Below are 24,702 nucleotides of genomic sequence, written 5' to 3'. Positions count from 1 at the left end.
ATCAGTGACCCTACGACGGACAAAACAACCGCACTCACTCGAAGCCCAAGCTGCCACGCCAAACGAGTCTTACCTGTTCCGCTAGCTTGAACGAACGGTATCATGCGACCGTAATATATACTTTTGTCGTATATTCCCGCGTAAACACCCAAGGACTTCTCAAACAATTCATCGAAGCGTCCGCGGAACGTTTCATGGAAGGCCCTGTCCAGCCGCTTTTGCTGCTCGGCTCTATAGAATGACCACAATCGTAACGTAAGTGTCGGGCCAACAATGAGGGATGGAGTTGACATACATTGTCTCAATCGCGGCAGGCGGCCGTTCGAGTGCTACGATGATGTCGATCAACATTCAATACTAGCAACATGGTAAATGGACAGACATACCGCAGGCAAATTGCAAAAATTTTGCGATATCCTTCCCGGCCATCAAACTGTCCAGTTGATCATCTGGCAGGGGCTGGAGTCTCTGCCAAGGTTCATCCTCGCCACCGTCCTTGAAGAGAGCTGTCCGCAATTTAAGAGGAATACGATCGCGCGGGAGGTCTGAACTTTCAACGCGACGGAAAGCAGCCTCAAGAAATTTCGTGCCACTTCCAACCTCGTGGTCCAGCTCAGTAAAATCCTCAAGATAGGTGTTCCACCGCGCTTGAATCCTAGCCAGCAACTGGTCTACTGGGTCTTGGGAGGGTGTGGCACCTAAGTTGAGTTGCGAGAACAAGGAAGCCAAATCGTCAACCGGTGACGAATCTTGGGTGTTCGACATGTGGATGGAGATTCTGAATGCGATGTGGAGAGGAGAGAAGAGAAAGATGAGTGTGCTGTCTGCCTACTGCCCACTGAAGAGTCGCATTTATATATGTACGACAATGTGCCACACCCTGGGAATTTCGCGAGTGGCGTCCGTTGTTCGTGCCGAGCTGTTGATCTTTCGGCACGAGTGGTACAAAACCCCTTGACACTGCGTTCCTGCCGAACTATTGTTCTCTCGGCATGAGTGGCACGGAACCCCCGGACACTTCTAATTTGCCATCTGATCGCCCCGCGGCGGGGCAGGGGCGCGTGCGTGCAGGATCTGCCTAATTCGTGCATTGACGCTCACTTCGCGCTTGGCGAGATCTGTCCTGAGAACAACGCTCGGCCCCTCGAGGTCGTGTGGACATGGGTTAACGGATCCGATATACTCTTGGGGGAAGCCAAGAGCCTCGCACAGAGCCAGTTTGGACCGAAAGACCCGTACAGACCCTTGCGATCGGACGCACAAGCGCGACTCTATCGGTGAATTCTATTCGGCTCAATTCTCTCTTCTTCAGTGCATAACACAACACTTCGCAGCGATCATGACGAACTCAGGTTCTCTATGCGCTCGGTCTTGGCCAACTTTAGGCAATACGCAGGCCGATTCCATCTCATCACGGCCGACTTCCCGATGCCTCAATGGCTCGCCGAGAGAAGCAATATATCTGATCCAAAGTCATGGCGATTAGGACAGATGCCACAATGGCTAGATACAAACAATCGACTCGCGCACAACATGTGGCAGGACGGAAACACACAACTTTCTATCACACACCATGCACAAATCTTCCGCCCCTATACAGGGACTAACTTCAACAGGTAGTAATTAGATCACACTTCATATGCATGCGTGTTGACTTTGCGCTCCAGTCTCGCTATCGAGTCACAACTCGGCCATATGGAAAACGTTTCAGATTATTTGTGAGTTAACGCGCTCTGACCCTCCCGGATACAAGTTTCTCATTAGCTGCTCGCAGTATTTATATGGTTAGCACGTTTGGTTTAGCCTGTGTACTGATCAGCGGTTAGGATTGATCTTCACACCATGCAGAATGACGACCTTTTCATGATCAACCCATTGTCGCCCATTAGCTTCTACACGCCAGGTGCTCCGTCCATTATACCCCTCGCTGTTTTCTTAATTTATAATACCCATAGCGTATGGAGTTGTCCTGCACATGCAGCCGGATCTTCTCGTCAATCCCGACAGACTACGTGGGAACAACCAAGGAGAATGGCGTAGCCTCGGCGAGAGCAACTTTCTTCTAAGTGCGTGCGGACCTCTATCACTCTCACATCTCGCCTTTCAATCTTCTTCTCTGCATAGGCAAGCGGTTCGGTCGCCGATACCGTCCATATGTCGCCCACGAAGCCAAGGTCGCCTCTCGCGCTCTCCTACACGAGATGGCCACCTGGCCCCAGTCGTTCGCGGCCTCCGCGGCGCATCCCTTCCGAGAGACAGCAGACGGCGACGGAGACGTGAATGCGTTCTTTATGCATGCGCACTTTATTGTCGAGCGTGCACGAGAAGCGCTCCTGTGGAGCTGGGTCGTCGGACGGGTCGGCGCCCTCAATGGGACCTGGGGCGAAGCGGAGGCTCGGCGCGCTTGGGAGGAAATCGGTGGCGCCTGGGGGGAGAGCGATTTGCTCGTGGAGACTAGCCATCGGGATACGCTCACAAGGGAAAGGGTCGAGAGGGTCCTGTTACAGATATCCGCTGCCGAGCTTGACCTCGTATTCATTCTGTATGTGTGTATCTGCTTGGTTGAAGGCTTCCCCCCCTACTGACAAGATCATATAGCATCTCTCGACGGTTACGCGTACGCTGGTCTGGGTGCCTATGGCCGGCCAGAATGGGTGTCATTTGCCCCGGAGATCAATGAGGGCCACCTGCCCAGGTGCAGGATATCCTATGAGAAGTGTTTCGCGATGGAACATCCGGAGTCTGAAGGTCAACAGCGACGTGCAAGCGAAATCTTTACGGATATCGCATTCCGGAATGAGGCTTGTGGAGATTGCGGTACGCATCCTTCATGTCGCTCATTCGAACAGACAAACTGAAGGTTACTCAGTGGTTCTGGCGCTTACAAAAGCAAGCGGCAGCCATGGCTTGTCGGCTTTCCTTCCTGCTTCCGATCGTGTTCTTCCACCAGTGGACAATGAGGATGGCGAGCGAGAGGTGCCCCATCTCCCCCTAGTCGCAAACTGGGAAGACGGCGACTTCTCCCTATTTGCTGTCATGGGCATGAAGCGAGAGCTGAATGTAAGACAGTGGGTGCTGCAGCTCCTACAACGCTACCGCTATGTGATAGGTACGTGCCAGCACTCAGATGTCACAGTTACTTTGTTTAATGTGGGGTGATCCAGGTGATACACCGTCACTCTTCGAACGCGTCTCGAGCCCCCAAGGAGCGGTGCAAGTCGTTGCACATATCGAGCGAACACCCCATGTGGCTCTGCTTTGCATCAATGACGATGCCATGAAGGAGAGCCTGACTTCCCAGGTGAAACAGGTGTTGAAAATATGGTTCAATAGATGCTGGAAGAAGCCTGCCACTTGGGAACAGCGGTGACAGGGTCGAGCATTCCTCGCATTCGGGTTGATGTAAGTTCCGGGTTGCTTTCAATCAACGTTGTCATCTGGGTAGATCGTTGTCTATATAATGTTTTATTATCGTAGCCTTGTGCTATGTTCCATGTGATTCGTAGTTCCTGTGATTCGTAGTTCCTGTGATTCGTAGTTCCTGCTGATGTTACATAGGCACAGATTTCTATAACAAATGTCAAGCTACATGCATCCAATGATCCAATGCAATTCCTTAAACCTGTTTCGGTGGATGGGTCAAGGATTTCGACTCGAACTAATTTCGCATGTCTTTCACTTGCTAAGCGGCCCAGATGACAGTGTCATGCTCTGAAAACAGGCATCATCTATCATGTATTGCCAACTGTCGTGGTGCTGGTGTCATATTTTTCAACTCCATCTAATATTATGCCTAGACGGATAATCGCGCTTTTGTTGTTCTATATGCTTTGTTTCTCACTCAAAACCATGCTATGCCCACTCAGTGACTCATTCGGTTCCCTGCTCTCGTTGTCGTCGAACCATCCTATTTATACAATCTATCCTCAGGTCTACACAAAAGGCTCATCTTTTGGGTATATTGATACATCACAAACGTACGGAATGCTAGTTACCAAGAAACGATGCGACATGCTATATGGAAAAATATTCCTCCCCGGAGTGGGTATGTATCATGAACTTTGAAGTCCTTGAATATACCAATAGTTCGACGATAGAAGCCAGAAATCTGTTACGGTTTCAGTGCTTCATGGTCATGTGACAGTTTACATTGCACGTGACACTTACTATTTATGGTTCATAGGTCTGGTGGACATATTCTAGGGTTAGCAGTTTTTCGTTTTCATGATCAGACTCACTCTGGTATTTGCAATCCAGACTTCGTCTTGCATTTCAGGTTTTCTATTTCACCTATGCTTTTCTTAGCTCGCCAATTACATGGCTCACAGCAGTTAAGCTTTGATGTGTTTCATCTATCTTTAGGATAGCGGGACCCCCTGTACTAGTACCCCAGACTATAGGTCTGTGACTATATAAAGGGCACAGATCACGGAGAGAAGACCAACCTCTTCCTCCTTGTTTCTAAGACCTGTTCTTTCACTAGAACCCTTCTTGACAAGAAGCTTCTCGATACTTCTGATCTGAATGGATCAGTTGGGATCTGCACTCGCTCTCAAGGGGTATACAAGCTCGTGCTCTTGTCTAGAGATCAGAGGATGAACCTAGTAACCTGCGCGTGAATGTGCAGTAGCCTCTCAGCGACCTAGCAAGAGTAGAGTGACCAAACCTCACTGCTACACACCACAAGGGCTAAGACCCTACTATAACATTCAACAAGGAGCTAGCACATGCTGTAAGGGCATGTGGTTAGGAAGGTTCTCGAGGAAATGCTTCATAACATTAGGAAGAGGTTTTACTTAGGTCAACCTATTCAGGTCTTGAACCACTTACAAGAAGTGGGGTCTTTACACTGAAGGAGGCTTGATAGGAAGAAGACGCTCGACTGGGTGAACTCTCCAGTATACTAAGAAGAGACCTCGGCACGATGGAAAAAGTCCTCAACAGGGGTATCCAATTCCAGGGAACTCAGTGCAACGCCGCTGGCTGACCACCACTTAAGAAAAACAGGGAGAACACCACTCTAAAGTATCTGCAGCATCAGTGCTTCACCTAGGCAGGAGTATCTATCAGAGGAGCAAAACCTGGATTTTTGTCACTGATAAACTATCTGCTGAGGCAGTGTCGACTTGAGCCCCATCCTCACCAGAGGCGCTGGGTATACAGAAGACACTGGTTAAGGGCCACTGAAAGAAGGCACCCAAACCTTGCTGAGTCTGGTCTTCAATTGAGAAGTTGCAGATAAGGAGGACGATTGGTTATTGGCGACAAGCAGAGGAAATCAACAGCCACCCAAACCTTGCTGAGTTCAACATGGATAAGGAGGACGATTGGTTACAGGCCACCAAGCAGAGGAAATCAACAGGCTAGGAAACACCAAGTGCTCAAACGGGAGTAGGCAGAATTCTGAAGTGACTAGCTGGGCACTCAAAATAGCGAGCAGCAGAACGTCGTACCTGGCTTAACAGGTCTTGGACACGCAGTTAGGAGCCACCCAAAACAAAAGGCCAAGGTTTTTACAGGTTTTATCATATCGGACATCAAAACAAGGAAGAACTTGGTAGGGTACACTGTGTGGTACTGGAGAATCCAAAGCCAAGTTCCAATTGTGCTGACAGTTGGGTCAAGAAAGAATTTGGTAGGGTACACTGCGTGGTACTGGAGAATTTCAAGCCAAATTCCAATTGTGCTGACAAGAGAAGCCCTCATCTGAGGCACATGTTGAAGACGTGCTAAAGCCCTTCCCAGCAAAGGCAAACCAGGAATCCAGGACAAGATAGGATTTCAAGACATGGGAACCCAGGGACATGAGGAACCCAGAGGACGTGTCAGATCGTGATATGTCAGAACAAGGATTGGTCACTTCAGAAAAAGGAGCACCACAATTTATGGTCAAAGACATGACCACAGAGGAGTTAAAAGACCTCTACGAGAAAAAGTCGACAGAAGCAGTTCATCTTCGACTTCAATTTAGGCTAGGATGAGCCTACGAACCAACAGATTGTCTAAGGCTTAACCAGCTCGAAGGCGAAGTAGAAGGACTATGTCGAATCCTTCAAAGCAGGGGAGACTTTGACGAAGAAACTCTCAGGCAATTCAACAAAACAACAGAGCTTCCATCTGGAGAAGCTATTCAAATTGACCGAGAAGAAGGTCATTCGGAGGAAGCCAGTGAATTACAGCCAATTAACCCATTTGGCGCTAGACCTACAGCAGTTCCAATTGTGAGATCAGTCTCAGACAGCACTGTTAGACCAGATTCTCCAGGAATCACACCAGTTAGGTGAGACCAACTGCCACATCTTCCTCAAACATCAACCAGAGGAACAATGGTGACTGTTGCATGATATAACCTGGCACTTGGGCCACCAACCCATCCCAGAACATGCACAGATGCAGTCTGGGCTGAGTACCAACAAGCCCTGGCAATCTATGCACAATACCAGGGAGCAATCCCTAAGCCCCCAGCTGTGAAAGAAAAGAAGATGGGAAAAATCAAGGAATTTAGGAGAGACAAGCGAGAATTTGCCTCATTCATATGACATGTGGAACGATATCTCCAGGCAAATGCAGGAGTCTACAATGATGACTTCAGCAAGATCGTCTTCATCCTCTCCCAGATTGACCCATCATCTACAGCAGGAAAATGGGCAGAATCATGGAAAGCAGCCCAGATGGCACAAGAAACAAACAATCTTGGAACTTATCAAGACTTCAAGATGACGCTCGAAGAAAAGTACGGAGGCGTCGCAACCAAAGACCAAGCCTGGCAGGTCCTTCTTGTAGGAAAGTACAAGCAGGACAAGCAGACAGTCGACGAGTTTATCGGATCATTCGACATTCTCTACCGATATCCCGAAATCACTGACGACTACCAAAAGCTCATCCACTTCAAAAGAGGACTTAATGAGAAACTTGCAGAAAAGGTCTTCATTGTCGCTCAACTGCCAGCAACATATAAAGATGCATGCGAGTGGATATTGACAGAATCACAGAAGAAACCCATAAGGAACATTCTTTGGGTGGATTCTGCTATAACTGTGGAGGAACAGGACATCAGGCAAACAAGTGTCAAAGAGTGGGATATAATTTGCGCCAGAAACCTGGAGGAAAGGCAACTTCATATGCCAATGCCAAGACGTCCTATTCCAGGCAAAAGAAGTACTCCAAATCAAGCAGATCAGGAAAGACTTCCAAGTCATCTAAATCTTACTCCAAGAGAAAGGAGAAGAGGCACTGAAAGGTAGCAAAAGTTCAAGAAGACGATACAAGCTCAGAAGAAGAGTATGAGCAATCATCTTCAGAAGAATCCGAGGAAGACGAAACTTCTCAAAGTGAAAGCGAGACCTCTGAAGAAGAATCAGAGCAGGAAGAAATTGTTAATAGAATACGACGAACTCGTTCGGCAAAGTGTAAAATGGCTTGATGAGCCACCAGGGATTCAGATGATTTGGATGAAGAAACACCCATTTGATGATCAATCCATGATAAGGAACTTGCAAGAATATGATGACTAAATGCTAAAGCTTGCAAAGAAGAAAAGCAAGATCATAAAATATGACGTCTGGAAGCTGAGATTCAAAGCAACAAAATAATGATAGAACGGCTCGAAAACATAAACAAGTTTGCGCATGACCCGGACATAAAGGAATATATATGTCAGTTTCCATGACCTGACCACCAGAAGGATGTGACGGGTTTTGGAGATGGGTCCACACGGGTACAACGTGATACCCGAAAACTGAAGGCATACCAAAGAAAGTTACCATTAGAGGCAATATCAAACGAGGAAGTGAAATATACCTCAATATTGTCCTCCAAGATTACGATGGTTGTCAAACACAAAATGTACCACCAAGAGCCCTAGTCGATTCAGGAGCCAAAGGAATGTTCATCAATGAATCATTCGCAAAGGAAAAAGGACTACACCTTCTAAAGGCTAAGAAGGAGGTCAAGATTCGTAGTGTCAATGGAAGCCTCATCAATGCCACCAATGAACGATTCAGAGTAACTGCTTGTGCAGGAAAGTATGAATGGGATGATGACTTCCTGGTTGTTGACTTAGGAAAAGAAGATGTGATTATTGGCAATACATGGCTCCATGATCACAACCCTGTTATCAATTGGCAGACAGGCGAAGTCAAGGTATGACAATACATTGAAGAAGTACTAGACGAAAAGCCACAGCCAGTTAAACATCCAACTGCTGTAGATTTTTCAATATCCAAGGAAGAGTGAAGACAAGCAAAAAGGGAACTCCGAGCCATTCTTGACGAAGAAGTTGACCCTACCCTGGATGAAGCAAAAACTGTTGACTCAGACCTCTTGCTTGCATACTTGGCAGGAGTGCCTTATCTGGAAGATCAAGAAATTGGAGAAAAAAAAGCTATCTTTGCCTATCAACCAGACACGGGATTGCTCCAGGAAGTCACATTCAAGGAAAAGGAATATAAGACTACTGGAGAAAGGAAGATGCAGTATCTTGCACTGCAATGAATGAATGTCAAAAAGGACCCTCACCAGACACAAAAAGAAGGTGATACTTTTTGGAAGACATCAAACAAGGCACAAGAACTAGTGCAGAAGAAGGCACTCGAGGAGAAGAAGAATTCCAAGAAAAAAGTGATGATATCATCGTACCTTCTCAAGTACAAGCAGATTTTTGAAGAAAAGGCATCCGAATGGTTACCATCACATAGATCTTATGATCACAATATAGACTTCAAGCTGGATTTTGTCCCTAGAGGAGGAACAGTTTACAATCTATCAAAACCGGAAGAAGAAGCTATGAATGCCTTCATCGACAAAACCTTGCGAAAGGATATATTCGACCTTCACAATCTGCGATGGCATCACCTTTTTTTTTGTAGGAAAGAAGAATGGCAGACTACGTCCATGACAGGACTACCACTACACTAATGAAGGCACCATCAAAGATGCATATCCCCTTCCACTCATATCAGACTTAATGGATCGACTCCACCATGCGAAATATTTTGTGAAACTCAATATTTGCAGTGCATATACCAATGTTCAAATTCGCAAAGGCGACGAATGGAAGGCCACCTTCATTACAAAGCGTGGATTATTCGAATTCACTGTCATGTTCTTCAGAATGTGCAATGCACTGGCAACATTTCAGCAAATGATGAATGAAATCTTCACAGAAGAAATTGTGGAAGGATGGCTACTATGCTATCTGGATGATATCCTCATCTTAGCTGAAAGCGAAAGAGAGTTGGAAAAGAAGCTTGAACGAGTCATCGAAAAGATGGTCGATAATGACCTCTATCTCAAGCTGGAAAAATGCGTGTTCAAGACAACATGTACCAATTTTCTAGGAATGGTTCTCCTTCCAGGATGACTCCAGATGGATCCTGAAAAGGTCAACGAAATTCTGAAGTGGGAAGCCCACACCAGCGTAAAAGGAGTACGTGCCTTCCTAGAATTCATCAACTTCTATCGAAAGTTCATTCAGAACTATTCTGATTTTGCTCAACCCCTCATTGATCTAACCAAGACCAAAGGAGGAAATGTGTTCCATTGGACAAGCAAGGAGCAAGCCACTTTCAACCATATCAAGAATGAGTTTGGCAAAGCACCAATACTGGTCATGCCAGACAAGAACAAGCCCTTTGTCATCGAGACTGATGCATCAAACTTTGCTACGGGTGCAGTCCTTATGCAGAAGGATGATAATGGTGATCTTCATGCATGCGCATATTATTTCAAGTCACTCTCAGATCCTGAACAGAATTATTAAATCTATGATAAAGAGCTTCTCAGAATCATCTGTGCACTTAAAGAATGGAGACACTATCTTGACGGAACAAAGGAGTCATTCCTCCTATGAACAGATCACAAGAATCTGATGTACTTTAGACAACCACAGGACTTGAACCCAAGACAGCGAAGATGGCAACTCTTCTTGTCTATATTTAACTACAAGATCGTTCACACTCCTGGACAATAAATGGTTCAAGCAGATGCGCTCTCACGCCTCTCTGAATTGGACAATTGCTAAGACAACAAGTCTCCTGCGATTCTCCTACCAGACGATCTATTCATTGGTGCTATCGATACAGATATGGCAGAACAAATCTGACAAGCATTAAAGAAAGATCCCTCAATACTGGCATACAAGGACAGCCTAATGGAGGAACTTCCAGTTCCTAGAGGAATGACTAAGGGTGACATCAAGGATTCTGACAATGGTTTAATCACCATTTACAATCAAGTGTATGTTCCCAATGATGATACCTTGAAAAATGAAATTGTGTGCAGATACCACGAAGCCACACCACATGGTCACCCAGGAATCTGGGTTACACATCAATTGGTCAGAAAGGACTTCTGGTGGTTGGGAATGTACCACTTTGTGCAAAGCTATGTCAATGGCTGTGCAATCTGTCAGCAATCCAAAGCTGTGCAAAATCGTCCTAAAATACCACTACAGCCCATTGGTCCTTCACCCAATGCGCTATCTTTCAAGCAAGTTAGCGTGGATTTTATCACCGATCTACTGAAAAGCGAAGGCTTCGATTCAATAATGGTCATGGTAGACCATGGGCTTAGTAAGGGGGTAATTCTATGCCCTTGTAACAAAATGATCAGCACATCAAAAACAGCTGAGCTATTCAGACGACAAGTTTGGAAGCGTTTTGGGCTACCCGACAAGATTATATCCAATCATGGAATGCAATTCACATCCAAGGTGTTTTAGGTGCTGGGCAAGGCTCTCAAGATCAAGTCAGCCATGAGTACAGCCTACTATCTGCAGACAGATGGTGAAATGGAGAGAATAAATCAAGAGTTGGAAACATATCTCTGAATGTACTGTGCCGAACAACTGCAACAATGGAACAAGTTCCTATCAGAAGCAGAATTTGCACACAACCTCCATATCCATTCAGTTACGAAGAAGTCACCCTTCAAAATTGGGTATGGATATGAACCACGGGGAATGCCAGAACTCTTTCCACTAGAGGAAATCCCTGATGTTGATATGTGACTCAAACTTCTCAGCACAATCCGCAAGGAGGCTGCAGAAGAAATTGTTAAGGCAAAAGCTCCTGTATCAGCAAGAATTCAAGCAGGATCGCTGATGTTCAAGAAAGGAGATAAGGTCTGGCTAGAAGCCACCAATTTGAAAAGACCATACAAATCGAACAAGCTAGCGCCAAAGCGAGAAGGACCATTCAGGATCAAGAAGATTCTGGGACCTCTCTCGTTCAAGTTAGACCTTCCTGCGACATGGAAGATCCATCTGGTGTTTCATGCTGTGCTTCTCATGGCAGACTAGCATGCATGGGGATAGTTATTCCACACCACCTCCAGATCTTATCGAAGGAGAGGAAAAATTTGAAATTGAGTCTATAATGGGACACTGACTATGGCCCAGCAAGAACGAATATCTGGTAAAATGGGCTGGTGTCACAGCACTGCTGGACAAGAGATCAAAAAGACTAAAAAGGAACGGTCATGTGGAACGTGCTGCCCTGATCTCCCTGATCCCTATAATCCCCCTGAACCCTTATGTGGCTTGAGAGCCTAAGACTTACTTGGTGGTGAAGCAAGCAGTTGAAAGGGTGAGAGAGATATATGAAGGAGCTTGCTAGGCTCAGTGGATGCTACAGTGGTAGACGAGGAGAAACAATCTGAAGTTTCGTCCTCTACATGCTGATCGTATATACATGTACAGGAGCCTGATTACATAACCTTCATCGTACCACTACTACAAAATAGATGATTGGCTATCTACGTATCTAGGTGACTAACGATACACAGAACAATAAGTGGGAGAATCTATCTGTAAGTAGAACAATAGGTGAGAAGATCGATGTTCTCCCGTAGCAATGGTGAGATGATCCATCCTATCGTGGTAATGGCTATACCTTGAGCCAATTGCCTAGACAATCCTGAACAATAGTCCTTGTTCCCTTTGTTCCCAAATGGGTGTCTCTATTGTATCCTGGAATAGACAGGTCCAGCCGTATCATCTGCAGGCCTGGACCATAACATGTGATGTGGACTATCACCTGATCTCTACATGTCATGTCTGTGGCTGAGTGGCATGAGATATTGGTGAAGCACGTGATCTGTGGTGTGAGAAAAGTCACATGCAGACTTTGTGGTGAAAATCTGTGACAGCTGAATATCTGCTCAGCGAAAGGTTGTGAGTAAAGGAGACAGAAATGAGCAATGCAGACGAGTTGCTGAACGAGTATAAAAGGGAGCACAACTTGGCCTGAATCCTCAGTCTCAAATGCCTGTGCAATGCCTTGAGTATCTCAAATCCACTATTATTACTCTCACCCATATCATCGAAGTTCTCGAAGATGTCAAATCCCACTCCTCACATGATCATCGCTACCAGGTCTTCCAACAGCTCAGAGCCTATCTTGCCATTAGAGGACTTGGATTTGCCATCCAGAATCTTGCTGACTTCGACCACACCAACGTTGAATTCAACATGACCCATCCAAACCATAATGGGCCCTCTCATCTGGAGGGCAGACGAGGTCCATGAAGTTCACCTCCTGGATGGCTTCAGATCAACTCAACAACAGCCATACATAACCCCATGCCCCAATGAGTTAATCAGAATTCCATATCTGTTTATTTGTTTCCATTCCAAATGGACAGACCGAAGGTCACACTAGAGGACAACGTCAATATCGATCTAGACAGAACATGGGAAACTTCATGTGAATGAATTATCCAATGTATCTAACAGAGGAACTCCACCTGCTCTGGCTAGAGCCAGATCGATGCTGAACTATCCTAACAGCCATATATGCTGGCCTTTCAGTGGGAATCCTCCCACCATCGTACACTCTAGATCATCTGCTACACTTTGATATCTTACCGGCAGCACTCTCATTCACTCTGGATGCATTCAGTGTCATACATGGTACCGTATTAAGGATAATGACAGTTTCAGTGGAAGAACATACGGAAATGGTGAATATTCAGATCATGGATTGGTACGAGGAAGAGGAAGAGGAATGACTGCTCGAAGGTATAAGTAGCAGTCCTCCTTTCCCTCTACTGGACCATCACCTCCTCCTACTCAAGTGGGAACTCTATGAGGAAATCTACCCTTGAAATAAAGAGAATTGCCCCACTCTACCCCCTCCACCAATGTCGCTTAACATTCGTGTCACCACCACTGTCACTCGTAGTGCCTCAGAGCCAGAACTACTCATCAACAGTGATGGAGAAGAACGGTTGCCGCTGACCAACTCCAATGATAAAGCATTGGCCGACTCCTGGAGGAGTGCATGTTGAGGAGATAATGAAGATGAGACAGGTCATTGGATGACAGGAGGAGCTTGGATGACGGGAAGAGCTTGGGGAGAAGATGATGAACAGGCAAGGAATGCTGACAATAAACAGGCAGGTGACTATCTGACAAACCCTGCCACCTATCACTACAATGACCCACCTAAGGATGGATTGCAACCTGCACCAGATGACATCATTAAGGAGCAGACAAGGTACACTCAAATGGTCAAGTCCTTGAGCAACCCAGTGGAAGGACAAGTGTCACTCATTGCCCCAAATGTGGCATCACCCTATGATGTCTTCATCGTGACACCACTAACATTCCTGATGGAATGTGATGGCCACCATCTCTATGTTCATCGTACGGGCACAGGTGACTTCACCACCTTCCATGCCTTTGTCTTCACTTGAGACAACCTGAAGGTCGCATGGCACCTTTACTCAGAAGACTCACCTCATCACGTCTTCAGTCAATGGGTCATCCTCCTCTATCCACCATCCCTTTCAGGAATGCACAACTGGCATCCAACACTGAACCAGACATGAGTCATCAGTGTTCACTTCACAGGCAAGGAAGAAGGTGTCGAACACTACGAGGTCGAACTATTCAGGATGTTCTTCAATCAAGTTACCTACAGAGACACCAAGACACCTCGTGAATTCATGCCAGTCATCTTCCACCCCCTCGTCGCCATGATCGAGCATCCTGGATGGCTCACCAATGGTATCGATAAACCGGAGGTGGTCTACTATCAAGACAGATCCATTTCACATTGGGCACCTACCGGTTCCCATCCTCATCAAGAGGTGGATCTCAATGATTGGAAGGTCATACCAGACCATACCACCGTTTCAGTCTACAGTCGAGTGACTGTTTGAAGAAGGCATTGATGGGTTAGTTGGTGAGTGGTCATCAAGGGTCTTGCCGGTTGGAAAGGAGAGCTTGTGTTACGGTTTCAGCATCTCTTTTATAATCATGTGATATTTATGGTTCATAGGTCTGGTGGACATATTCTAGGGTTAGCAGTTTTTCGTTTTCATGATCAGGCTCACTCTGGTATTTGCAATCCAGACTTCATCTTGCGTTTCAGGTTTTCTATTTCACCTATGCTTTTCTTAGCTCGCCAATTACATGGCTCACAGCAGTTAAGCTTTGATGTGTTTCATCTATCTTTAGGATAGCAGGACCCTATGTACCAGTACTCCAGACTTAGATCTGTGACTATATAAGGGGCACGGATCATGGAGAGAAGACCAACCTTTTCTTCCTTCTTTGCAAGACCCGTTCTTTCACTGGAACGCTTCTTAACAAGAAGCTTCTCGATACTTCTGATCTTAACAGATCAGTTGGAATCTGCACTCGCTCTCAAGAGGTATTCAAGCTCGTGTGCTTATCTAGAGATCAGAGGGTGAACCTAGTAACCTGTGAGTGAATGTGCAGTAGCCTCTCAGTGACCTAGCAAGAGTAGAGTGACCAAACCTCACTGCTACACACTACCAGGGCTAAGACCCTACTATAACATTCAATGAGGAGCTAGCACATGCTGTAAGGGCACGTGGTTAGAAAGGTTATCTAGGGAACACTTCATAACACTACTTACTGCATAAGACTGACTTGCTCATAGCCTATTGTGCAAGCAGTTGTGGCCCAAAATCTGCCACCCTTGAATTCATTGTCGGAGGACCCCAGTGTCTCCACGAAAATCAATAAGCTTACATCTGCCAGTCCTCCTGTGCTTTTCACTCGAGCCTCAGAGGTGCATCAGAATACTGACAGAGAGCAGGAGATATATGTCCTATAAAGAGTAAAAGGATCTTCTGATATAACTGAAGGCTGAGGTTGAGCACTTGAGTACTGAGTGCTGCTAGCACTCAGCACTCCTAGTTATTTCTTGATGTGTGCTCAGCGCCCAGAAGCTGCCCTTGGTTTCTCCGCAAATGCCCCCTCAGACATAGTGAAGTCAGTATCTGATGTTGTCCCCATCTAGTCATCACTTCATGCAACCGTAATTTCACTGGCCACAATGATGCCAACTCCGCTACCCATGCCTTCATCGCCTCTTCTGAAATTATGACTGCGTTTGCATTCACGGGTGACCTCCACTTCAACCCCCTCACAAATAACTTTACTGGCTCAGATGGCAAGCCATTCTAAGTTCAGCAATTCCACTGGCAAGGAGCTCCCACCCAAGGAACAAAAACCCAGACAGAACACTTTCAAACCTCCTCCGAAGGATCGTGCCAGCATCGAGGTCACAGTCGATGCCAAGAGCAACCATCTCCAGATGCTGAAACCCCTCCATGCCCTGGGATTGTAGGGCCCCTGAGGATGTCCCCATTTTGATCAAGGGCAAGTGCAAGTGCAGTGAGTATCCTTCTTGAACATGCGATTGGGGATTAGGCATTGAGGAAGGATGTCACAATGGACCATATCTCAGCTGATGAATCCTGGCTCAAGCACCATGGACACCTGGAGAATATCTCTCATGCATATATCCCTGCCACTGCTTGGACCACGCTCTGATGTCCTTGTTCGTGTTCTGCATAGAGAACTGTCTGATTGGTGCCATCAACACTGAGAATGGCAATGCCAACAAGGTCAAAAATCAGATCACTGATGAGTATGGCCCTGTCCTGCAGACGGCTGCATATTACCATGATCACAGCATTTAGTGGATTGTCATTGGTGGTTACAACTACGATGAAGGTTCCTCGCATGAGCATGCTGCACTTGAGCCACACTTCTTGAGCAGTCTCACTATCATCACCTGGTCTTTCATGTGTATCCACAAGACAAATTCGAAGAGGCGGGGTATGCTCACGTTGATGTTCACGAATCTGGCCGACTATGACAAGGTGCAGCCCAACGACCGCACATCAAACCTCAGCCTCCAGGATTTCCAACCTGGCAAGAATTTCATGCTCACGCTCAAGCACAAAGGAATGGCTCTAAGGATGAGATTCTGCTTGCACACAGCTTCAACAAGGGACAAATTGAATGGTTCAAGGTGGGCTCTGCACTCAACCTGGTGTGCCTATTCGTATTTTCCTGTGGTTGATCATTTGCTCACCGGTTTCTTGCAGATGGCCACACACATGAAGGCCAAGGTGCAGCAATAGACACGTGCACCGACACAGATGCTGGCCTGTCACCGGTAGAATGGCAAGGTAGGATCAGAATGTGCTGTCGCTGGAAGAAAGATTTTTTATGTAGCTGATTAGGTCACTAGTACTGTTGCAAGTTCACATTCATATAGTTCCTCCCAATCAGCATCCACTTCTGCAGAAGCACACATGTATTTCATGGGATAATCGTATGCCAACAACATGGCACATTTTAACCAGCCTTGTTGCAATTGATTCACATCGGGTGCTGATTTTTTCAATATTATTTCTCAGATGCAGATGTGGACGAGAGTCTCAGACTCAGAGCACTGGCATGCCCATCGAGATATCAAGCGGATGGAGCGTAGAAGCTGATGTCAAGAACTTTGAGTATATGTCGAAGGAAGATATGAGGGCATCAGAGACGTACAGTTGCATGCCATCAGATCTAGGCAGACACAATGGTAGAATTCGAAGGAACGCGCATCAGAATTATTATGCACTTCACTTGCAATATATTGAAGAATCACTGCCAAAACATCTACATAAGAAGTTGCCTACAATTGCGCTCAGAGTTGTGTTCAACTTGACAAGAGTGCACTCAGCCACTGATGCATCACGGTGTGGTCTTGTGGAGGGTAAGGCTCCAACATTTCTATCTATATACTATGTTAAATAGTTTTAACTGTTTACTATATCTGTTTATTTACAGGTTGGGCTGTATATAGTAGATAGATGTTTATATATAGTATAAATAGTTTTATGATGACATAAGGCTATTGAGTGCATAATTGTTAGATTTGACAGTGCAACAGTGAGCCAATTGAAAGTCATAGTGTTTGACAGAAGCCACCACTGACAGTTAATCATCATATAGACTCATGAACATGAGTTTTTTGTCCTTTTTTGTATGATATGAGATTTCCTTGTCATTTGTGGTACAAGTCTTGAAGTTGAATGCTTGTTTTCTGCTCACTATCATGTGTGTGCTGATACACCCAGCTCCTTAAGGGTCCCAACAATCACAGAGGCTGCTCACAGTTAAGTAGAACTCCACTAAGAGATGGGACAAAAAAACTATATAAACTTTATATAAACTGTTTAAAATACATATATACCAACTGTTTACTATATACTATTTATTTACACCTCAGGAGTGTAAATAGTATAAATAGTTAGAGCCTCAGTGGAATGTTGTCAGATTCATCCTGTGTGACTCCAGAAGATCCTTTTCATCTGCAGATGACTATTGTACAGTGTGAGATAGAATCTACTAAGTAGGTTAGAATGCACCTATGACATTTGTCTCAAATTCAGCTGATCTGAGGTGTGCATCCACTCTCTCATCCCCCTCAACAGATATCGGCATGAGAAAGCACTTCGCATCCCATGTCATGATGTGCCACCATGAACTATTGGTCTCATACCCATCATATTCATCATCTATCCAGATTTGATTTGAAACATCCTCTAGATTGTCCAATGCTACATAGCGCAGTGTCTTCACCGCTTTTGCAATGATTTTGGGCAACCTCTTCAGCAGCTGTTCAGCTGGATCGAAGACACATACATTCTGTATACGGATGCACTGAATCTTGCATCCTCACATCAACTTGAAGAGGGATAAGTGCAGCTATCAACTTCTTCATCAGCAATGAGTCGCACGAAGGCAGTTTCTAAGATTGCTCACCATCTATTCATTTAATCAAGTCATGTAATCAGATGCAGAGTGGAGGCCATTAACAATTATAACAAGGTGTCGTAGCCTTGTTCCCAGTGAGACCAGTTTTCGCCAAAATATATGATGAAGCCATAGACTCACAACCAAGGACAGTACAACAGGTGTAGCAGCTGTCACAGTTTTTTCACTACAATATACCTTTGGCATCATGCCAAGGTATAAACCTTAGACATGACACAAGGCACAGACATCACAGGAAGCCACTTATGATCCACCAGGAACGTGTTCAGTCACGTGACCTAAACAAGCACCCACACTAGCGCCCCTAGCATGTGACCCCCTAACTAGCACTCAACTATAATCACCAAAGCCTGCAAGGCTCAGCTATCCCATGTGACACTGAGGCACCTTACTAAGTAGTAGACACCCCATTGGCCACTCAATAATGGCACCACTTCAGTCACCGACAAAGGTGGCACCATGTTATACAATTATCTCATGGGCAACCTCATGGCCAATAGTAGGTAGTTGTCATGGTGAGACCAGAACCATTACCAGTTCTGGCATTATGTTCACATGTAGGTACCAGAGGTCTCACAGTAGCACAAGTGCCAGGGGCTCTGCCATACATGTATATAAGCACCTATGAGGAACTGGGTATCCTCAGTTTCATTCACCTATTTTATGAGGCCTAACAGCCACCACCTCTCTTTTGTGTGAGATAAGGTGAAGGGTCCTTTGAACCTCTTCTTGCTTCATATCATCATCCACCACTGGCAATGAGTCACAAGATGCAGGCAGCACCTTGCAGCCAGCTCCTTGCCTTCTCAGGCAGGAGTCACAATGCACTGTGACATTTGAATGAAACTCTCAACTGCAACCAGCAACGTGCTGCTTGCAGGGTGCCTTGAGATCCAATGTGGACCAGGCATCAGCCAAAGTACCCTTTGAGGGACTGGCTTTTTGGACCTAGACAACGTCCATAAAAACTGTCAATTTACTGCCAGAGTACTCAACACAGGACTGGTATTTTCAGGCAATCCAGGAATCAAGAAGATTGAAAAAAACTAGCGATAGTCTGTGACTATTCAGAAGAATCCTGTGTGGATATGTGGACCTGTGCAGTCAAGAACAAGATTGGTTAAAAGCTACCAAGGACAGAAAAAAGACAAGATGTCATATTGCGAAACCAAAGGATATGAATCAGACTCCGATGAAGAGCCAGTGAGCTATCAAGGAGACAAAGGATATACGACACCATTATCCTGGAACGACGCAACCAATGAAGAGTTAGATTGGTTCACTGACATCAGAAATTCATGAGCTATTCAGCTGCAAAGATGACAAAGGCTGGGGAACCTTATGACTCCAGAAGAACAAGAAGAGCTACGCGAGCTCGAAAGAGATGTTCAAGAAATCTGTCGAGTGATGGACAATCGAAAGGATATCAGGAAGGAATTTGAGGAGGAATTCCTGACACAAATGGAGCTTCCAAGAGGAGAAGCAATACAAGTTGATCCAAGGCCAGAGCACGCCAAAGAATCAAGAAAAGGAAAAGAATGAGAGGAATAAAATCCTCTTGGCATCAATTCGAGCCTATTAGAAGGTGGCAACCAAAATACTATGCCAACATCTACGAAACCCTACGATGGGTTAGAATTATGGAAAGGAGTCAGAATGACACCTTTAACCAGAACATCCTCAGAAGGAGGAAAGCCATCAGTACAATTTGAAGTACCAGGAAGGCCAAAGTCAGCCATAGCACAAGCAAGTGATTTGGGAATGACAGGAAAACATCCTGTCAAGGCATGGTATGACCCAGCACAAGAGCCACCAGTGCATCCAGGAATGACATGTTTGGAATTCCAATGGCAGAAATATCTCCAGAACATGACATTGTATGTGCAGTACAGTTCCACTCTAAGTACGCCAGAAGTGGAAAAGCAACAAATGAGAAATATTTCGTCATTCACAGGAGACAAAAGGAAGTTTATATCATTTCTCAAATCAGTGGAACGACATCTACAGGCAAACCTTCATGTCTACAATGATGACTTTAGCCAAATAGCATTTGTCATGTCTCACTTCAAGCCCAAGTCGACCGCATCCAAATGAATCAAATCATGGGAAGCGAAAATAATTGCACAAACTGGAAATCCAGGAGATTTAGAATCCTATGGCGATTTCTGACTAGCGCTCCTAGAAAAGTATGGAGGAGTTGCAATCAAGGATCAAGCATGGCAGGTGTTAATCAATGGCAAATGCATGCAAGGAAGAAGAAGTGTCGATGATTATATTGAAAACCTCGACATTCTATTCCGCTATGCTGAAATTGATAATGTCACGGTGCATCATAGATCCTGCCAAAAGGTAAGAAAATGGCTGCAAGGTGCTAGACGCGCTCAGTGACCTGCACAAAAGCTAAAATAAGGACCTGCCACAAGGGGGCTAGATCAAAAAGGTATGCAGTGACATGCAGCCTACAAAAAGGGGCTCAAAGGGCCCATAGCCTTATGTCACACAAAGAGGGGGTGAAGGCTTCTTAGGCCACATGAAATAGATGAATGAATCTAAGGTCTTCCCTTAGATCCTCATGTGCTTATATACATGTAGTGGTGGACCCTGGGTATCCTAACCATGGTGTACTTACTGGGGTCCTGTCCTGTCTACATGTGAACATATTGCCAACATCAGTAATGGTTCTGGACTTTTGCTATAGCAACTATCTATAAAGGCCATAGATATGCCAAGGTAATCCTACTTTACCCAATGAGATAATTGCCTGAAGGTGGTGCCACTATATGAGTAGCTGAGGTGGTGCCACTATTTGAGTAGCTGAAGTGGTGCCACTTATTGAGTGGCCAATGGGGGTTCTGCCATAGCGCATATTCTAATGCTGATGCTACTATTTGGCAGCCATGTAGTTGGTGCTGCTATTGAGCAGCGAATTGGGTGCTTGCTAGCTTGATGGTCCAATGAGCACAGGTAAGCCTATTGTGGGCCAAAGAGTTTAATTCTGGGCAAGTGGCCTGGTGTCACGTGACCAACACCTGATAACTTCTGAATAGGGCAAGTGGCCAGTGTCACGTGACTGGGTGGCTGAATCATGGGTGCTTGATGGTCATGTGGTAGACACAGTCATATCCGTGATGTATATGGTGGTATTGTGCTGTTTGTCTAAGTATCCACTTTGCGAGATCAATATGAAGGTTGGCATCTGAATAACCACTTGTGGTTGCCAAATGATGACTTTATTGGTGCAAAAAGAAAGGTGCCACTTAATACTGTGACAGATGACCACTATGCAAAGCTTGTTCACTTCAAGCGAGGCTTGAATCAGACACTAGTCAACAAGGTGTTCATCCAGGTGACACCACCGGTGATATATCAGGCTGCATGTAATGCGGCGAGAGGAATCACAGATTTGGAAGATGTCTATCACAGCAAAACCAACATCTTCAACTTCATTTCCTCATCTGAAAGAACGGAACAAGAAGTTTCTATGAAGGTAGATCCTCCTGAATGAGATCTAAATGCAATGGATGTTGACAGGCTATGACAGTTTCAGTTCAGACTAATCGAAGAAAGAAGATGCTACCGTTGTGACAAGAAGGGACATGAAGCAGATCAATGTTCAACAAAAAGATCGAAACTGACCCAACATTATACAAAAGAAGTCAAGCTTAAAAAGGAAACTTCTTTACCCAAACAAGAAAGTGTGCACTTAAAGAAAACACACACTAGATCAAAGGATTCCTCCATCACGATGTCAATCAAGGATTAGATGGAGCAATTAGTCACAAAGCTAATCAATTTGAAGCTTGCTGAATTCTTCGGAATCAACAGCTCTCGACAACAATCAGATCCAATAAACGACGAAGATGACAATGATCCCATCAATATTAACCGAATGTCCTGAAGAGTTCTTGAGCTTCATCAGATCAATGTTATCCACACTGAAGAAACTAACTCAGATCAAATTGACTTCTCAACATCAGTATGGAAGGCAGTACTGATGACATCACTCGATCTCTGACAAGACGAATGGGAGGGTATCAAAGCCCTTGTATGATGAAGGTTCATAAGGGACTAACATCACAGTGCATGACCAAAGTGAACAGCATCCATGACTAAGGATATGTCAGGCCATCAGAAGCAAACAGCATTAAAGGCCAAGAATATGTCAGGTCATCAGCAGTTCACTGGGTGTTGCTATAATTGCAACTGTTATAGACACCACCATGCACAATGTCCTAGAAGGACCCCAGATACAGACAATAATGGTCAAATATATCAACCATCACAAAATAGCAAGTGCTGGAATTCTTGAAGAATTCCAAATTTGCTGTCACCAGATCATCCTAGATCTGCAAAAGCACGAAACTCTAGCATTGATTTTGACAATCAAAGCTCTGAAAACATGTCGATGTCTTCAGAAAAACGGGCACCTAGAAACCTTCAGAGTTTTCGCGCAACCAAGGATGAACAAACTATTAGATGACCGGAGGCTAATAGCAATTCTGGACCATCACCGATAGGAACATGGGCTGACAGGTTGCTGCTGAAATCTTTGGAAGTTCTAACAGCACGTCTCCATCTGACTCCGAAAATCCTTCTTCACAGTCTTTAAACTCTAAAAAGAAGAAGAAGAAAGCCAAAGTGTGAAGGACTCTAAGTCCTATATAATTATTCCAGTCTGGCCGACTCAGAACTACCTACGGACACTTTCAGCAACTGAACCTATCACTTATGGCAATCCAAGAAGAGGAGATCTTATAGTCTAATCATCAAGGGTCTTGGTGGTTGGAGAGGGAAGCTTGTGTTACGAAGTGAAGCATCGATCATCTGGAAGGATTAAGTGCTGGAGAACCCTCAAATTCTGGTCACGTGATACAAGACCACGTGTGCCCTCGAGACTTACCAGTATCTCAGTTCACATCTCCCACGATGTTGTACAAGGAGCTGTGGGAATGATAGAAGCACATATGAGGGGTATTCATTTTCATTTCATCTGCTATTTCCTCAAAGCAGATCTTTTCAAGGCTATTTTCTATTTTTAGGATTCTCAGATCTTGAGATCCAGAACTTTCATGTTTCAGGTCTTCTATTTCACCTGTACTAACTCTGGCTTGCCAACTACTTGGCTCACTGTGGTTAATATTTGTTTTTCTCTCTATCTTTAGCTAGACAGAGACCCCTTGTGCTAGTACCCCAAACTATAAATCTGCAACCATATAAAGGGGCCAGAGCAGCAGAAGGAAGACTAACCTCTTCCTCCTTGTTTCTAAGAATCTGTTCTTTGCACTAGAACTTCGTTCCTAAGGAGAACTCGATACTTCTACTCAGAAGGGATCTGTACTCACTCTCAAGGGGTATTCAAGCTTGTACACTTGTCTAGAGTCAGATCAGCGAACCTAGTAACCTGTGAGTGAATGTGCAGTAGCTGCTCAGTGAAGACCTAGACAGGGTAGAGTGACAGTATCTCACTGCTACCTCGAGACTAGGCATTGACACACTATAAAGATAAGTCAAGTTGCAGATTAGGGGAGGTTCGCAAGGAACGCTTCATAACACTTGGGCAACATCATTAAACTGTACCATTTTGGCAGCTTTGAGCACCACATGACCTGGGCAAGTCAACTAAACTGTGCCACTAGGCAGCTTTGAGCGCCACACGACCTGAGTATGTCGTTAAACTATTTTGCCAGGCAGCTTTGAGTGCCACTTGACCTAAACAATGTCACTAAACTGTTTTGCATACAAGCTCATTTCTATCAAGGGGAAAGATATAAGGCGACAACGAGTCGAACCACAAGTCAACCACCTATAAAGAAAATGAAAGCATAAATGTACACGGACCTGAGGATGTCCACAAAACTCACTCAATGTTTGCTGGCCACCTATAAGACTGACATCATAAAGGAACGGGCACAGCCATTAAGACAGATCACAATCGATCAGGAAAGTCAATCTAGACGCTCATCATGGATCATGGCAGAACCGACACAATAGTATCATCCTATAACAACATTCTCACTATAGAATGTTATCCAAGCACCCAAGCATGTACTATAAACTGCATTAATTGGCAGCTTTGAGCGCCCAAGGACCTAAAACATGTCCACTAAACTGTTGCACATGTCACTACACCACCCACACATTTGTCAACCTACAAACACCCAATAAAAAAATCTGATGGTTTACTTAGAGCGTAAACCTGAGGGGGGTGATGTCACAGTTTTCCCACTACAATATACCTTTGGCATCATGCCAAGGTATAAACCTTAGACATGACACAAGGCACAGACGTCACAGGAAGCCACTTACGATCCATCAGGAACACATTCAGTCACGTGACCTAGACAAGCACCCACACTAGCGCCCCTAGCATGTGACCCCTAACTAGTGCTCAACTATGATCACTGAAGCCCGCAAGGCTCAGCTATCCCATGTGACACTGAGGCACCTTACTAAGTAGTAGACACCCCATTGGCCACTCAATAATGGTACCACTTCAGTTACCGACAAAGGTGGCATCATGTTATACAATTATCTCATGGGCAACCTCATGGCCAATAGTAGGTAGTTGTCATGGTGAGACCAGAACCATTACCAGTTCTGGCATTATGTTC

General features: G+C 45.2%; 3 protein-coding genes across 3 annotated transcripts; 2 read left to right on the top strand and 1 right to left on the bottom strand.

Moving 5' to 3' along the window:
* Window positions 1–231: 231 nt before the first annotated feature.
* Window positions 232–851, bottom strand: LAESUDRAFT_816843 (uncharacterized protein; the record flags this gene model as incomplete). Its single annotated transcript, XM_040914818.1, has 2 exons — window positions 387–851; window positions 232–329 (listed from the first exon to the last, which is right to left on the bottom strand). Exons 1-2 carry the CDS (start codon window positions 763–765, stop codon window positions 232–234), a joined length of 477 nt encoding a protein of 158 aa, XP_040757537.1. The 5' UTR covers window positions 766–851.
* Window positions 852–1,056: 205 nt separating this feature from the next.
* Window positions 1,057–3,590, top strand: LAESUDRAFT_732875 (uncharacterized protein; the record flags this gene model as incomplete). The annotated part of the gene is made up of 10 exons (XM_040910323.1): window positions 1,057–1,277; window positions 1,335–1,616; window positions 1,668–1,718; window positions 1,827–1,903; window positions 1,956–2,066; window positions 2,125–2,550; window positions 2,599–2,817; window positions 2,870–3,109; window positions 3,165–3,408; window positions 3,527–3,590. Coding segments are annotated over 9 exons (1,833 nt in total), but the record flags the coding sequence as incomplete, so codon positions are not given.
* An 11,832-nt stretch (window positions 3,591–15,422) lies between these two features.
* On the top strand, window positions 15,423–16,404 carry LAESUDRAFT_765191 (uncharacterized protein; the record flags this gene model as incomplete). The annotated part of the gene is made up of 3 exons (XM_040913595.1): window positions 15,423–15,598; window positions 16,226–16,313; window positions 16,369–16,404. 3 exons carry the CDS (start codon window positions 15,423–15,425, stop codon window positions 16,402–16,404), a joined length of 300 nt encoding a protein of 99 aa, XP_040757535.1.
* Window positions 16,405–24,702: the final 8,298 nt, after the last annotated feature.

The sequence above is a fragment of the Laetiporus sulphureus genome (assembly GCF_001632365.1).
Source record: "Laetiporus sulphureus 93-53 unplaced genomic scaffold LAESUscaffold_111, whole genome shotgun sequence".
Taxonomy (NCBI): Eukaryota; Fungi; Basidiomycota; class Agaricomycetes; order Polyporales; family Laetiporaceae; genus Laetiporus; species Laetiporus sulphureus.
This window is presented reverse-complemented; position numbering and strand designations above follow the sequence as displayed.